The 17604-nt window shown below is 51.9% G+C and overlaps 1 protein-coding gene across 8 annotated transcripts in view; it reads right to left on the minus strand.

Moving 5' to 3' along the window:
* The window catches only part of TIAM1 (TIAM Rac1 associated GEF 1), a 155430-nt gene that overhangs the window by 54340 nt on the left and 83486 nt on the right, over positions 1–17604 (minus strand). For 7 of the 8 annotated variants that reach the window (XM_038129997.1, XM_038129945.1, XM_038129971.1 and 4 more), the window contains 3 exons: positions 16200–17182; positions 4486–4933; positions 2413–2585 (listed from right to left, as the gene is read on the minus strand). In XM_038129997.1, coding sequence (XP_037985925.1) covers positions 2413–2585; positions 4486–4933; positions 16200–17171 — 1593 coding nt within the window. In that variant the 5' untranslated portion in view covers positions 17172–17182. Of the gene's footprint in view, positions 1–2412; positions 2586–4485; positions 4934–16199; positions 17183–17604 lie in introns of those variants that run through there. The other variant, XM_038129990.1, reaches the window with a different exon arrangement.

Here is a 17604-nt window from a genome sequence, read left to right on the forward strand (position 1 = left end):
GACCTCCTCCTTCCCAAAGCCCCTGCCCTCAGCCGGCAGTGCACACAGGGTGTGGCTGAGAGTGGCCAGGCTCTCTGCCCAGGCTGTGGCACTAGCAAGCTCTCACTCCACTGCTGAGGACACTGGGAGCCCCCCTTGCTGAGGAATGTCTGCTGGAAACACAGGAATTATCTGCCACAACAGGAGACACTTTGCCCACAGTCAGGTGGTGAAACCTCATCCCCAGCACAGAAGAGGTCAGCACTGGACTTAGAATGAGCTTTGTTAATTCCTAGCAATATCCCAACAGCCTTTGTTATCTTACTAAATTTCAAACTATTATCTGCATACCATTAGATTCATTTTTCTTTTTGATTCCCGGGGAGAGGGAGGGAAAAAAAGGTCTGGAGTGTGTTTTACCCCTGTGGCACATGAGCAGGGATGGGAATTTTCCCGAGGGGAAGGACCACACCACCAAGCTGCAAACACCTCGTGGTGTCACAAGCTGCTGTGAGCTGCTGGCACACACGTGTGCCATGTGCCAGGCTTTGTGTGGGCACAGCCAGAGCTGCCTGAGCCACGTGGGAGGGACGGGATGTCTCTGGGTGCAGTGCAGTGGGCAGGCTCCTCACAAGGTGCTCAGGGCGTGTGGGATCACCAGCAGCCCTGTTTTCCCTTGCACAGCACAGAAATAGCCTCCTGCATGGCTGTGCTCCCCTTGCCAGCCCCTGCTACAGCTCTGTGCTGGCTGTGGGCATGGGCAGCCACTGCTCTGAGGGCATCCCCTCCTTCTCCCCTGCTTCCCTGGCAGAGGAGACACAGCACAGAATGTTTCTGGCAATAGGCATGACTGGGTTTTGCTTGAAAAGGCTCAGTTTTGCTTCTTCCCTACACAAACACCTAGCTGTGGCATAATGACACCGAGCTCCGGGGAAATAAGCTTTGGGGTGAGTTGGGAAGCCCACAAGAAAAATAGAGGGATTCTTTGTAAGGACATGGAGGGACAGGACACAGGGAATGGCTTCCCACTGCCACAGGGATATTGGGAAGGGATTCCTCCCTGTGAGGGTAGGCAGGCCCTGGCAAAGGTTTTCCAGAGAAGCTGGGGCTGCCCCTGGATCCCTGGAAGTGTCCAAGGCCAGGCTGGACATTGGGGCTTGGAGCAGCCTGGGACAGTGGAAGGTGTCCCTGGCCATGGCAGGCATGGAACAAGGTGATCTTTAAGGTCCCCTCCAACCCATTCTGTGGCTCTATGATTCCTTCTCACCTGGAGGAAGGTCTCCAGGTGCCAAAATACTCATCCCCTTCCCAGGGGAAACATGAAGGAGAGATGGGCAGGGCAGTACTACAGAAGGAACTGAAGAAAAGCTCCATTGAGGTGGCAGGGAAGTCAGTCCACAAAAAAAATGTTTTTTTTCAGTGAGACACTCAGTCCTCCACGAATCAGAAAGGCTTTTCTTTGTGCACCAGTTTGAGAATGCAGCCCTTTGCAAGGACAGCTGCAAGGACTTACAGCACAGTGTAATTTTAGTTTTTTCTGGAATACAGGGGAGTGATGATGTGGGGACACATCCTACCCCAGAGTAGCTTCTGGCTTAGGAAGGCAAGAAACTCCATTGTAATTGGAAAGAGAAATAAAGGGATTCCTCCACTGAAGAAAATGGAATCAAAAGTGGAGGAAATGCACCCACCTCAGCACGTGCTGCCAACTGCAAATAACAGAAAGTCACACCCTGCTTAGTGCCAACTTGACATAAGAAAGGGGATGACAACCTAAAAGTCACTCAGGGAAGCAGTGGTTACCAAACGACAGAAATCTTTTCAAGTGAAACATATCAACTAATCTACGGTCTTTTATGTAAATCCTGGGATGTTTTTTTAAATGTACCCAGCAAAATGGAGACATTCCTGTTTCCTGATTAAAGAACCAAGCCCTGCACTTCCAGTCTCCTCTGGGGCAGCAGCAAGGTGTGTGAACAAGGGGCAGCTGGATTCTGTAGCCCCTCTGGGAGAGCACCTGCAGATCCAGACATCCCCTTGCACTTCCAACTGCTCCTGGTCTTGCCAGCCCCTCCAGCCTCCCTGCAAGGCCCTGCCTTGACACAGAGAGTGGCACAGCAGTTTTAGTGCCCAGCTGCATGTCGTGTGTGGTGACTGCCTTAGTCTGTCTGTTCTAAGCATGCTGCCCAACCAGTTTTTACAGGGATGCAAGAGCACTTCTTCACTCTTTGCTCCAGCCCTTGACACAAGGAGGATCCAGCTAGGTATTAAAAAAGCAGATTTGACACTGGTCACGTTCAGCTCATGTCCTTCCTCTAGCGCTGCCAAAGAAAACCCCAAACCTCCTGCAATCAGCTGGATTTCCCACTCATCTCAACCAGAGCTAGATGCCCTCCTCGCTGGGAGACAGAAAAAAACTTTGCAAAAGCCAACCTGGAAGAGGAAAGCGTCGCCAAGGGAGTTGCTGAGGCAGAAGACAAAGTCCTTCTTGGGGTGCTCGGGCACGGCCTGCACGATGCTGTTCTCCACCCAGACTGCGTGCTTGGGGATGCTGTTGTGGTCAATGCCAGACCTGCCATCGGTCTCGTAGAAGAACAACGTGCAGCCTGCAGGAGACAACGAGCAGCACGTTCAAATGCTCTGCTGGTTTTGGTGCCAAGCAGGCACACCACGAGCTGTAGGGTCAGTGAGCCCTGACCCCGGGCTGTTTTGTTTGCCCTGAGTTTTGTTCTCCCTAGGATTGCCAAAAGAGAAAGTCATGGCCAGCAAAACGCACTCCCAGATGAGAAACAGCATAAGAAATCACAAATTTGGGGTTGTCCACGGCCACCCCATCGCACAGGGGTGAGATCCTGGTCCCCTGAGGGTGACAGCCGGCTGTGAGCCAGCCCTGGGAGCAGACAGGCCCCCGGGCATGGCCCAGCCTCAGCCTCTGCAGCTGCTGCTGCAGTCCCCCCAAGGCAGAGACCAAGCCATCTAATTACTGGATGCAGACAGGAACCGGAATTAAAATGGGCCGGGATGAGCTGTGCTTGCTGAAAGACTGACGGACAAAAAAACGTAGCTGGGGCCAGCAAACAACCTGCTTGGTGTGACAAAACACTCTTTACAATCCTCCCGGGGAAGGAAAACAAAGTGCAGAGCAAGGGTGCAATTTGAGAGATTCCAAAAAGAAAGGGGTCTTCTCCCCTCCCACCTTCCCACACTATCTCCAGTTGTTTACAGGCTGGCACATAGTTGCTGTGTCACTGGAAAGGGATGCTCCAGCCTCCCAGAAAACAATTTGCAGCCAAACAATGGCAGCTGTTGACTTCAAAGCCCGGGTCAAACACTGCCAGTATCAAGGCACAGCAATCCAAGGAGTTAACACTCCACTTGAGCCAAAGCACTTCAAAACAACATCACTCCCCTGCTCATCCTTCCCCTTTCTTCTCCCAGATGGCCCTTTGTTTGCCAGCTCCTCACAGCAAGACCTTCCTGCCCCCTCCCAGGAGATGAGAGCTGCCCCTCACCTCCCTTCTCCTCTCCCCTTCCCCAGCTCTCCAGCCACCACAAGGAAGAGCTGGCTCCAAACTTTGCTGTTGGCTTTAAAATAGCGCTGCAAATTAAAAATAAACAAGTGCTCTCTGTGGGGAGGGCAGGGTTTGACCACACCGAGCCTTCTGGGTGACCCCACCAGAGCAGGAGACACGGCTCTGCCTCTGCTGGTTCTGGCCACAGCACTGGATGGGGAGGCCAGTCCCAAAGCTGTGGCTTCCCGTTTCCCGGTGGATAAGGCACACGAAGATGAGTTTGTGAGCATGTGCCCAGCAGCAACTGCAACAACCCAGAGAGAAGAGGGTCTGTGGCCCAGGCAGCTGAGGAGGGAGCAGGGCAGCTGGGTGCCCACCACGGGGTGGGTGACACAGCCAGAGCCACATGCCAGCCTTCATGACCAACCACACCTGCAAACGTGCTGCAACCCTGAGTATTCATACTCATGAAGCATTTCCTGGGGAAGGAGAGGTACAGGAGGGATGGAGAGCATGGCAGAGCCCCTGCGTGAGCACCAGCAGCCATTGTCACCACCAACAGCCCCCCACCATCGTGTGCCTGCAGGGGCACAGGGCTGCCAGCTGAGCTGCCAGCAAGCCATGCACACCTTCTCCAAGGAACACTGAGGGCCCAGGGTGGTGCCAGCAGGGCTCCAAGCAAGGCACGAACCCCACTGCTGCGCCTTGGGGTGCTTGCACACATGCCATCACTGAGCACATCAGCAAACACCATGTAAAACCTCTGGAGAACAGCAGGGCCACTTCCGCTCACCTCATGTCAAGTGAGTTTCACAGCAGCTTCTCTTAGGAGTCCGCTCACCTCATGTCAAGTGAGTTTCACAGCAGCTTCTCTTAGGAGTCCAGGCCCCTGGTTTGGCCATCCCACTGGACACAACCCTGCCCGCTCTCCCTGCACCTGTCAGTGACACCCAGAGTGCCCACCTGGACACACCCCTGCCTGCTCACCCCGTACCTTTCAGTGACACCCAGTAGTGCTTCCACTTCCTGCGCGTGGCCGACTCCACCTTCTTGTTCTTCTTGTGCACCAGGAAGTTTTTGACGGCCAGGGCGCCGGCCTTGCGCACGGTGCCCTGCGCGGCGCTCAGCAGGATGTCGGACTGCCCGGGGGAGCTGAGGGTGCCGCTGCTCTGCTCGTCACTCAGAGCCGAGCCCGCCTCCTCCAGGTGCTCGCTGTTGGCCGTGCTCATCTCCAGCTCGCGGCGGAAGTTCTCATAGACGCCCTGGCGCAGCCCGTCACCCGCCGAGCTGCTGCCGCTGTCGCTGCCCGCGAAGGCGCGGCCGGCGGGCGGCGAGTAGCTGGCCGTGGTGGCATTGGAGCGCCGTGACAGCAGCTCCGTGTCCGTGGCTGCGCCCTCAATGCCGCTGTCGGTGAACTCGCTGCCCTCACCCGCGTTGACGTCCTGCTCGGGAGAGAGACATGTGTGAGGGGAGAGTTTGGCCAAGAACCTGGGTGCACCACGGTTTTTCACGCCTCTATTTGTTCTGGCGATGGAAATCGCTCGTCCCCTGTCGTCCCTAAGGCAAATGGCTGGAGGAAAAGGTGGCATGGTGACAAACAGGCGCTGTCTGTAGCTATATTCTTCTTTATAGAGAAAAACAAGGCACAATTCTTCTTAAGAGTATTTCTGGGATTTACATTTTTTTAACTTCAGAGGAAGGAAAAACAGTTCTTATCATTTGCTGTAGCTATGTTTGTGCAAAAGTAGAATGCAATATGGAGATTGTTTACCCAAAGTCATGGTGTTTTCTTTCCTTGGCCTATCAGGGCCAAGAGTATGTGTGTGTCGGGACTGTCAAGTGACAGTCACAAAATTCTGTGCAGTTAAAGTGCAGTTGTATACCAAGCTGAGTGCTTAGCAAATTAAATTTAAATGTAATGTAACACGGTATAGAATAATACAGTACAATAAAATAATTAATTAACCTTTCAATATCAATAAAATCCTCCTCATCATTCCTCCTTCGTCAGAACCTTCTCAACACAGCTGTAGCTGTCCACCTTGCAGAGAAGGGTGAAGCTGCCCCATGCATTTCCCTCCAGCTTCAGGGGTACAGCTGAATTTTAACATTTAACATCTCACAGCTCTGGGGCTGTACTTTCCCGACTGCTGCAGGAGTCCCTGTGGCTCCACACTTTGCCTTTGGGGCATCTAAGACAAGATTCCTTCCTTCTGGAGACAAACAGCTGGAGGAAAAGGCGGGGTGGAGGCAGAGCTTCCAGCTCAGGTTAGGAAGGACCAGTCCCACGTGCGCCGCTCCAGGTGGTGCCTCCACGGCCTTGGCAATTTGGAATTTAAGATGCAGCATCATCTGTTTACATTAAGCCAAGTTAACAGTGCTAAAGGTTTTGCAAAAGGAGAACATATGGTAGCAAAAACTGGCAGTGTTGAGAAAAGCAGTGCCCAACCTACGCGTTTTGAGGAGAAAACATTGATATTGTGCATTCACACCTACAGCTGAAGATACATTTCAGACACCCCAAGGCCGACCTTTGAAAATTATGTAACCAAAAAGGTTCTTTTTTTTCTTTTTTTTTTTTCCTCCTGACAGGTTAATGTGGTTGGGATTATTTCTGTTCTCATCACAAACTGTAATGATGGGCCATGTGATATTCCCCACCAAATCCCACAGACCCTTCCTGGTCCCCAAGAACTTGCAGTGCAAGGATCAGAAGAGACAAGAATACAGCAAATTTGAGCAAGACAGAAGAAAACCCCAACGAATTGGGGTTTTGAAGGCTGTGACTCAGCTGGCTCCTGCTACAAGGCTAATCCCTCCAGGGGGATGCCCACCACCACCTCGGTATCTACAGGCATCTGTGGCAGATTTTAGAGGACAAAGAAAGACCAAATTCTGTAAATAGAAACTAAAATATTTTAGGTACTTGAGCAAAGAGGATGTAAAGAAGCAAGAAATATAGCCAAAACCAACAGCAAGTTCAACCTCTACCGCTCCAGCAAGAGCAGCTAGTTCTTGATTCACAAGTTAAAAAAAAAAAAAAAGTCTCTGAGAAGAGGTAGCAGAATGGAGTATTTATTTTGAGAGAAAACAAGCTTCCAGATGCCGCTTCAAGCACCAGTTTTCTTTGTATCCAAGAGCAGCTCTGTGGAAACAAAGAAACCCTCCACCAGCTCTGTGTGAAACCATCCTCCCGTGGAGCAGAGGCTGGATGGGGAGAGCTTAGGGGCAGGGCAAGGGCTGACTAACTTTTCAGGCATTAATTTGCAATGGATGGGCCCGTTCTTTATAAACACCGCTTCCCCAGGGACACTTGGAGTCCAGCTGGAAGAACAAGCACTTCCTTCCCCGCTCAGTGAGTTCAGCTCTGCTGGTCCATCTGCTTCTTTGTTTAATGCAGCACAGAGTCACAGACAGGCAGCTCTGGCCAGGCCAGCGCTGCTCTGCTCCTCCACGTGTGAATGAGCTGAGCAGGGTTTCCTGGAAGCACAGCCCTGTCCCCACCCACAGCAGCTTTCGTGGCCACACGTGCATCCTGCTGCTCCAATGCTCTTGGGTTTGGGAAGCCAATTACCTTCACACTGGCAGGCAACAGGTTCAGACTGGATATTGGGAATGAGGAATTGTTCCCTGGGAAGGTGGGCAGGCCCTGGCACAGGGTGCCCAGAGCAGCTGTGGCTGCCCATGGATCCCTGGCAGTGCCCAAGGCCAGGCTGGATGGTCTTGGAGCAGCCTAGGATAGAGGAAAGTGTCCCTGCCCATGGCAAGGGGTGGCACTGGATGAACTTTAAAGTCCCTTCCACCCTAACAATCCTGTGATCCCATCTTTCTATGCTCTACAAAATGTAGAGTGAGTTCCAAAATCTTAGCCAATGTAACTTTTAGGAAGCATATCTCATGCTTTAGGTAAAATGAGTTGATTTAAGAAAACAAAGAGCTACTAGAACAGACCACCAACTTGAGGGAGATAGGATTTGTAAGGCTACAGCCTCTTCAGATGACCTCGGTGAGACATTGTTTTAACTGCCTCAGTTTCCCTGACAATAAATGGGGCTTATACTCTGTAACTAATGTATGAGCATATCAGCTTATATAAAAAATTAATTTATAAAAAAACCTCAAGGATGAAGAACTCAGAGTAAACATATTTGTTATACTTGCTCATAAGGTTAAACTGTAGCACATTTTGCAAAGATCTCTACAATCTTTACCACAATGCAAGCGACAGGAGGGACTCAAACGATCTTTTCAGTGTAATGCTACAGCCCTGCTCCCTGCACTCCCCTTTCCACTCCTTATCAAAGCCTTGTGGGCAGCCCTCTCAAGGCCTTTGGCAGGAGAAGGGTCTGAGCAGACGAAGGTGGGAGCAGTTCAGAGCCCAGAGCTGCCAGCACCGCTCTGCTCCCAAGTTATCAAACGAAATGTGGCAAGGAGAGAGCTTCGTGTGCCCCGAGCCTGGCTCAGAGGAGATCAGGGCCGAGGTTAGGAGGGTTCAGGGCATTCTCAGAAGTTCCTGCTTCTGAGGTCCTGCTGCAATGCCAGCTCGTTCCCATTCATGGGGAGGGAAAGCTCGGGAGCCTCGCAGCGCCGCGCTGAACACGCTCAGCTCAGGGTTCTGCACAGAGCACACAGAAACCTGCTGGGGCTGAGGGGGGAACTGTCCCAGGCCAGGAACAAACCATAGCAGGGGTCAGTGAGCACTGGCTCCTGAGGATCACCCTGTGGACAGCAGGGAGAAAGGCACGTGCAGAGCAGGGGCTGAGAGGGGAACTGAACGGGCTCTGGGACTGTGCTGGGGTGGGGAGGTGTGGGAAGCACCAGCAGAGCTCCCGCTGGGATCTGGGATCCCTGGCACGGCCCAAGGGCTTGGAGGAACAGCACCACTGGTGTCCCTGAGGTGCCCAGGGGCTATGAAAGGGGGCTGAGCACACAGTCCTGAAGGGAAACAGGAGGGAGAGGTGGGATGCCCAGTGCCACTGAGATCAGCCCTGGGATGAGGACTACAGCGGGGCTGAATGGGGCCATTGTCACCAACAAGGCCACGTGCCAGGGCAGCCCTGGGAGCATCCCAGTGCAATGAAGTGGAATGAGTTATCACAGCCCCATCGAGTGCAGGGAGCAGCTGAACTGCTGAACCTCCTGGGTAAAGTGCTACTGCAAGCATTAGCTACCCACTTAAATACAGGGTTGTTTCTTCACATCAACACTCCATTTCAGGCAAAAACAAGCAAAACAAGGCACTGGGGAATAGACCTGCAATGCAAAAGCTACATGAGGGGAATGTACCTGGTGCTGTAGCTTTGGCATATGCTCACGTGGTACTCATATCTCGGCATGTCTGCTGCAGCCATATCTGTTAAATAATTTTAGCTAAATTTAAAAGATAAACAGAGAAAAACCTCTTTGCTTTAGGAAAAATGTCTACATTCAGCTAGCAAAAACCAGGGGAGGAGCTTTGCGACAGGTTCCAAGTGTCCCCATGTTGAACATACCTGGTACTGGCCTCTGCTGGGAGAAAGCACGGGATGAGACAAGCCTTGCCCAACTCTGGCTCATGACTGGGCACACTCTGAGTGCCTGCAGGAGCTGCACTTCCCAGCACCAGCCCTGCCACAGACACTGTGACAGGCCTAGGTGAATCACCTTCTCCTGCCCCACCAACAGCACTGATTCATGGGCACTTGGGGGATGGTTTAGTAGGGAAAATCTTACCTCCATAAATATAAACAGTTCCTCATGGTTAAAACTCCTTTCTGAATGAACCATTACATTGAAAGTACAGCTGAGTGGGGGTTTTCCTGGGAAGGGGCTCCCTCCAAGCCAATGCACGTCCTTTGTTCCCTGTCCTGTTGAGCAAGAGAGCAATCAGATGCTCACACTCAGCAAGAGCGATTGCACACAACCTGTCTGGCTGCTCCTGAGGCAAGCACCACAGAATGCACTTCAAATGGGTGAGCAGCCTGATGGTTTGCATGCTTTTATCTGACTGCTGCTCCTTTGAAGCTCCTATGCGGAAAAAGATTGGCCTGATAAGTGATTTGCCTTTCTTTCCAGTACTGACTCTGCCATCATTTGATGGTCAAGGTATGGCTTGCTGCAAATCCATCTTGAATCCTTTCTCCACAGTCACGTTGAGAAGCAAAGATAAATCATGAAGTGCAACTGAAACCTGAGTGGGAGAAATGGTTTGATTCCTACTTCTGTGCACTCACTGCACTGGGGCTCTTGAGATGTCTGAAAGAGTCCAAAATTTTAAAAAGTTAAATTTAGAAAAAACAAAATAAACAAACCCTTGCATGTGTCATTAAAAGCTGCTCGGGGTAATTTAATAAGCAAGCAGGTTTGGGTCATGGTTCTCTGAAATCAAATTTGCCCCTGACTAAAAGGGACTAGCCCAGACCTCCAAATACTTCTCGTGGCAATGAACTCCAGCCTTATGATGAAAGGATGAATCACAGCCACAGGTGTCTGGGCTAAGCTGTCACCTCAGCTCTAGGCACGAGGCTCAGCAGCATTTCTGGCTCACTGATCCCCCAGATGTTTTCCAGCCAATATGTGGCACAAAGATCATCCCTGTGCTTCCCCAAGGAACCTGCCTTTCTTACCCTGGGTGCCCTGAAGGCAAATCATGGACACACAGGGACTGCTGCAGCAGTCAGGAGAGTACAGCCCTGGAGCTGTCAGACATACAATGTGGAAAATAAAATTGTCCCCACCAGCTCCTCCCTGGCTTTTGAGGGGTGCTAAATCCATAATTCCATGAAGGAGAATCCAGCCGTAATCCCCTCTTGCAGTGTGGTCCCTGCCTACAGCTCCTGACACCTGCACAGATCTGGGGTGAGTTCTCATTTTCCATCCCCTCAGTTCTCGGGTGCTGCAGTGTTTAATGCCTCTGTTCCCAAAGGACACACCGAGGAACCCCCAAATTCACCCTGCTTTCATGCCAGGACCACCCAGCTGAAGAAGTTTCTAGAGGAGCTGAGTTAACCATGAACTAATAAAAGCAGCCAAACTGTGCTCGAGTTAAACCAAGGGCAGCATGCCATCAAAACCCTCCCAGTTAAATTAAAACACAGGGCTGGGTTACTTTTTGTTTGCTGAAGCCAGGAAGAGGCAATTCCTCCTGAGAAACGCAACAGAGAGGGTAGAAATGGGGGGCAGCTGCTAGAACGACAGCTTGGAACCCAGACACACCATCTGGGAGGAGCTCACCTGAACCAGCAGCCGGCTGCAGGAAGCAGGGAAATTATGCCACCATCAGGGATGATAACCAGGCCCCCCACCACACGCTGCAGCTCTCTGAAAAGGAGCATTTCAACGGAGCACTTCACTGGAAAGGAGCACTCCTGCAAATTGCACCCATGTAAGTGAGCACAGCCCAGCAAACAAGCAGCTGGGGCAACCTGGCTGTGATTTTTAAGTGCAAAATACTTGGAATTGAAACCATGCAGGGTGTAGAGCTTCCCAGAGAACACAACTATTGCCAATGTTGTTATATACACTTCAGATGTATAAATGACAAAGTCCTACTGTTTGAAAAAACATGCCTGAGTGGAGCTAGATCAAATATCAGCGCTGGTGATTTGATTTCCCTTGGCCTCCGGCCGAGAGAGAAGGAAGAAAAACAAATTAAGGTCTTTGAAAAAGTATCAAAATATTTGCCAATGAAGACCAAAACACCAATTTTCACATGCTCCTTTCCCTGACAACACTGGGGCAAAGCTGTGTGCTCTGAAGGGAGTGACTATTTGCTTTAAACCATCCCGACTGGGAAATACCTGATCTAATCTCCTCCATCTGGGTGACAGGGCAGGAAAGCCCTCTGAGGCTGGGTCTGAAGCTCTCTGCTCCAGCCTTCTCACTGAATCCACTTCCAGTCAGCCAGGCTATCAACAGCTCGTTTGCTCCAGCCATTCAAGGGCTCTGGTCATTCTGAGCTGCCACACCAGGACCCAAGATGTGCACTCCCGAGCACTTTGCCCTGGTGCAAACCTGGGCTGCCCCAAAAACGAGTGGTTTCTGTTTCCCCCAGCCCGTCACCAGCCCTGTGGCTGAAGGCAGAGATATTTGGTTTTTCTGGGTGGTTTGCCTGGAGGCTCAGCAGGGTGACCAGCTGAGCCCTGCTCCTCAGTGGGATCCAGCCCAGCCAAACAGTCCCATTTCCAGCTTTTGGGGATTGGGAACGTGGCTCAGGCTACATCTGAGACCTGGGGAACAGCCTCTGTCTGAAAGGGACTGCAATCAGTGAGCAGTGCAGCTGCACCCTCCTTTTAGCTACTCACTAACTTGTGTGCCAGGAATTATCACTGAATTGGGGCAACTCTGTCTTTAGTTCCTTCCTCGATTCCATCTGGAGTCAAACAGCTCAGATTAAAGGTCTGTGTCCATCTGACTAGGAATCACACCTGGGCTGGAAACAGCCAAGTTTTCCAGACAACAGGCAGCATTCCTTTAGAGGAGCAGATCTCCAGCTGCTGAAGATGCTCTGCCTGGAAAAGCCATGGCTGAGGAGGGCTGGAAGAGCAGGCTGGAAGGCCGGCCACAAGTGCTCTGCAGAGAGTGAACAGGATGCAGTGGAAGCCAGAAGCAGAAAATGATTTCAGAGAAGAGAATCCATGAGGGACAGGTCAACCCGAGAGCCTTGGATGCATTCCTTGCACAGGAAGGCTCCAATCTCTAACCTGCTGGCTTTGAGGAAAATGCCCTGAGGGAAAATTCACCCCATACTCCATGTCTTTCTTTTCCTGAGCAGCTGATATTTGGGAAACAAGGTACTGGGCTGGATGCTTCCATGAGACTGACCCAGTGTAGGCCTCTTCCATTTTGGGGCTGTATCCTCTAAGCCACAAAGTGATTTTGTGAAAAAGGTTTTTTACACAACTTAAAAGCAAGAGTCAGCTCTCTGGAGTTTAGCCATCCTACAGAACAAAATGGAACACTGTAATCAGTTACGAAATTCCCTGAGATAGTAAAAAAATAATATCAACTGGAAAGATTGTCTCATTTTAGACTGGTTTCTCTGTACATCCTGATCTAATTCCCACAAACCCCCTTGGTTTCATCTCCTGCATATTCTGCAAAAATTTTTATGTTGGATTTTTTTTTTTTTTTAAGGTTTGAGATCCCAAATTCCTGCAGGCTACCTAGAGAGGCCTAAAAATAGTAATAAATGTGAAAATTGGCCAAAAGGGGATTTAACACGCCAAGGACATGGCCTGGGGCTGGCTCTGAAGCCGGCACAGACTCCAACTGAGTCAGGCAAGAAGTCTGCTCCTTCCCCCCCACTCAGCTTCACAAGGAATATGGAATAAGGAGGTGGCAAGACAGGCTTGGAAGGGGCACAAAACCAAACCTCAAGGTTTTCATCCCTTAATCCACAGAATCACAGAAGGGCTGGGTTGGGAGGGGCCTTAAATCCCATCTCATTCCACCCCCTGCCATAGCAGGGACACCTTCCACTGTGCCAGGCTGCTCCAAGCTCTGTCCAGCCTGGCCTTGGGCACTTCCAGGGATCCAGGGGCAGTCACAACTGCTCTGGGAAATTCCGTCCTTGAAATGTCAATCAGGGCTCATAACAGCAGACAAGAATAGGGTACATTTGTCCCTGAACGCCTACCAGGGGGAGGGGGAGGAGGAGGAGGAGGGAGTCTCCTGCAGGCAGATGGTTAGCTGCCCCAGGACACAACAGGGCTGCTAAACAAAATCTGGATCCCACCAAACAGGCTGCAGGATCCTGGGGATCTCACAACCCACAGTCAGAACAAGCTGTATCAAAGCCGTGATTCCTGCCTTCCAGGAAAAATGGGTGCAAATGGCAGCCAGTTAAGGCCTTTCCACCTACACCACCTCAGCTCCAAAAGCCAAACACGATCCCAGCAGAGCTCTCCAGGAAGCCTGGCTCGGCAGAGCTGAGCCCTTAATGGCACAGTGTTGGGAAAGGCAGAGCTGCTGCGTGGGTGCCCCAGAGCCACCCCGGGAGCACTAATCACTTGTGCATATTGAATAGAGCTGTCTCTCCATGGGAAAAAGCTCCCTTCCATTACTGCAGAGGGACTTCCAGCATTCAATTTAAGGTTTAAATTTGGATGGGCAGATATTTTCCTCCCTGTTTTTGTTGTGTTGTGTTTTTCACTTTAATGTAAACCATGTACTTGCAAAGAACCCATGGATAATGCATTGGAACAAAACGTGCAGCCATGATTCTGGCACCTTCCTTCTGGGATGCACTTTTCCAGGACAGCCCAGAAAGCACAGCTAGTGATAACCTGTAGCAAATTTAACTTACAGAAACCACAGTGGTGCTCCTGAATGCAGCTGAGTGTGCAATGGAATGATGGCTGGATTTGGGAACCAAACACCAGGGCACAAGGCCATGGCTGTGCTCTCAGACTCACCCTTCTTCAGGAACTAAACCAGTCAAAAGTCACCCACCAGTGAACATCAGGCCCTTCCAGCACCAGGGCAGCTGAGACTAAAGAAACAGGCAGATATCCCAGCTACAGCTTTCCAAAAAGTGGGAAAAAAAACCCCAAACCACTGGAAAACACAACCCCAAGTCTCATGAGGACTGACAACAGGGATCTGGGCAGAAACGTCACTCCTGGCTAGGGGAATCCATGATGTGACTCCATGGAGCAGTGACACCTCACTGGCCCGGAGACCAAGAGGGAAAACTGTGTCCAACACCCCATTACACTTGGCCCTGGGTCACCTTTGTGTGCTGGCCTCATGGCCCTAAGATGCAACAATTATTTTGTGGGATTGGGATGGGGGAAGCAGTTTAAAAGGCTGGGCAAAACACACATCTATAGCAGGAAGTGTTTTCCAGCACGAGGACACACATGGCAGGCTCCGGGGCAATGGGGTCATCAAGAGTGTAAAGATAAAAGAGCTGAAAGATTGGGAGGGCAGAGGGAAACAAAACTGCCCCAAAGGTGCCCAGTGCCAGCTGGCACAGGCCAGCACAGTGCCAAGGAACACAGTAAGAGCAGGGCAGTGACACAGCCTCAGCCCCCAGCACACTCCACATCAGCAGTGTCAAGGAGAGGAGCCAAGTGTGAGACACTGCTGACTGGGGACCTGGTGCAGACACAGACCGGTCACTTCCCTCCCCTCACCCCGTCCACAGCCACCTCATCAGGCTCACCAAGAACTCCTTTCACTTTGTGTGCAAATTTGGACTTCATTTCTGCCTTTTCAAACACATAATGGCAGTCATTTCCCTAAGCTTGCTCAGGCTAGGCTGGGGCTGACATGACTTCATTTCTGACAACTATCTTATACTTACAGGATGCTGCTGGGATTAAAGACTTGGGAGGAGGAATTTTGACCTTTGCAAAGCTTTAATTTTGTTGAATTTATCCATGGTAATAATCACTGCTAAGACTCCTTATAGCCATCATCTCCAGTCTCGGGAGATCCATCTAGTGAAACCAGCCCCACGAAATAATTTCCCTGGGTATGGCTGAGGCCTCACAAAATACTACTTAAATTCCAGACTTTCACTACATGCCTCAGAGGAATCTTCTGAATGCCAGCACAGGCACCAAGAAGAAAAACAAATGCTTGGCTGTTCATCACCGACTCTATTCTCTTTTTCCTTAAATACCCTCGAAAGCAGGCTGCACCCAACAATCTTCAGGAAAGCTGTTAGGTCCAAGGCTGCCAAAACCCATCTATTTTTTAAATTTTTTTTTCTTCTTGTTGTTCTTTAGGTTTTTATCCTGCAGTGGCACACCAAAGGCTTTTCACCTCCGAGAGCAAAGAGGTGATTTTGAAGAACAAAGCTGCTGTTGTGGGATGCTGCAGCATCTGTTTCAGCATGTCAGTTTTATATTTAGCGGCACCCCATCTCCACAGATCGAGTGTGGCCACGGAGTCCCTGAGCAGCCCCATCCCAGCACGAGTTTGGGCAGGGTTTGGAACTCCTTTCTGCCCCTCTCTACAAGTCATCTGCCACTGAACTGCCAGCAGAACCACTGCCTGCAGCCTGAGGCAGGAACTCCCTCAGGCAGGACAGGGAAAAGCAGGGAAACATGTAAGAAAGCCCCAAAATCACAGTCCTGGTGTCTGGAGTGCAGGAGGGGCACCTGACAGCAAAGCTTCTCTTCAGTCTTTGCTGTCCCTGGCTCAGAGAAGCAGCATCTTCTCCACACATCTCCATGCCCCATCATCTCTCAGTTTACAGCAGGCCTGGCAGTGCCAGTGCTGTTTCAGGGAGATGTTTTGCACAGACATTAACATCAGCTAATTAGAAAAGTGAAATTTCAGCCCAGTGAGTGTTGAGCATGGAGGGGAAACACTGACAGGTTTTTTCTTTGCCTCCAGCCACGAGTGCAGGCAGGGGAAAGCGACAATGTGGGGAGGGCAGAAGGGGAGACACAACTCTGCAGAGGAGTGATCAGTTTTGGCAGCTACCCTGGAAAAAAAGGAGCCGTCAGCACTGCAAAGCACGCAGGGAAATCTTCTGCTGGCAAAGGCAGATTTCCCCTTCTCAGAGGCAGGGGAGAGTGCAAAAGGTCCAAGGAGAGCTGCAGATAAAGAAGGGACAGTGATGGAATTGAGCCAGCTCTGGAGACTGGCTAGTTCAGCTCTCTCCTGGAAAGAGGGTGATGCAGGAAAACACAGCCTAGCCTGGGAGAACCTGGAAAACCTTCATCTATAGACTCAGCCCAGCAAATGCCAAAGCACAGAAGAAAACTGCCTCACCTGGGTGGTTTTCGCTCTTCTGCCTTGCATGCTGCTGCTGTGGCTCATCTGGGGGTTGGAGGCCCCTTCGGAGAGGCAGTGGGACTTCCTGCAGGGGAGTGTGTTATAGTTGCTGTAGGAGGAGGGCGCGTCCTCGGCGGCCACCGAGGCCATCTTATGGCTGCCGAGCTCCGGGATGTCGGACACCAGGTTCCGGCAGTACCCTCCAAAGGTGTTGCGGGGGCCCCCGTTGACGGCGGCGCCGGGGGTTTTGGGGGAATACAAGTCACTCATGGAGTTGGCCCGCTGGCAGGCAACCAGGGGCTGGGGGCTGCCGCCCGCCTCCGGGCCCCGCGCGGCCTCGGCGTCCTTCTCCTCGGCCAGGCCCAGGATCTCCTCGTTGCTGGTCAAGTGCTCCTGGCTGAGGTCGGACAGCGAGAACTCCAGGCTGTCCTCACGCCAGATGTCGGCTGACTTGGAGCGCTTCTTCTTGAAGCTGGCCGCGTCGGCGAAGGCAGCGCCATTGGCCGCGTAGCGCAGCGCCCGCCCGTCGCCCTCGGCCAGGAAGGGCGGCTCATCGCCGTAGAGCCGGCTCTCCTCTGAGTCGGGCATGCTGTGCACGGAGGCAGCTGTCAGCACCGTGCTGCTGTCCACGCTGGGCGTCATCGACGAGTCTGTGTGGTAGGAGACGGGCCGCAGCCCCATGTCCACGCGCTCCACCCACATGGCGCTGCCGAAGTCCTCCAGGTTGGCCTCGGCAGCGAAGGGCTCCAGGCCGTTCTCGGCCAGCGACTGCGGGATGCTGGGGGTGCTGCTGGAGCGCGTGCTCACCTCGGAGTTGCGGTGGATGATCTTGCCCGACGAGGCGTGGCGCGCGCGGCGCGAGGCCTTGCCGGAGAGGCGCAGCGAGCGCGACGTGTGCTTGCGGCCCAGCCCCGGCTGCTTGTCCCCGTAGAAGGCGTGCTCCACGCTCTGGCTCTCCGCGTTGCCCATGGCGTCACGGTCTGTGAGGGACACAGCAGAGGGCACCGTTAGGAGAGGGAGGCACGCGGACGCCCCGGCGCAAAAACAGCTGATTTTTTTATTGAATTAATTACCGAGCCCGTCCCAAAACCTAGGCCGCAGATTCTCACAGGGACTGCTGTAACTGCAGCAATAATCCCACAGATTAATTAATTAATTAACCAGTGGCTGTACCAGCAAACCTAGAAATACAGTTAAATCAGAAGGTAGCAAACAACCAGACAGCTCTGCTGGTGCAAACCAAGAGTGCAGGAGAGCGAAGGACTGAACCCTGCAGCTCGGCGTGAACTGGAACCAGTTTAGCACCACAGGGCCATCTCAGCTCCGGGCACATTCACCTGACCCTCAGCATGAGCGCTGCCATTCCAGCCAACAGACTCAAAAAATCAACAGCTCTTGTTTA

The sequence above is a fragment of the Motacilla alba genome, chromosome 1 (assembly GCF_015832195.1).
Source record: "Motacilla alba alba isolate MOTALB_02 chromosome 1, Motacilla_alba_V1.0_pri, whole genome shotgun sequence".
Taxonomy (NCBI): Eukaryota; Metazoa; Chordata; class Aves; order Passeriformes; family Motacillidae; genus Motacilla; species Motacilla alba.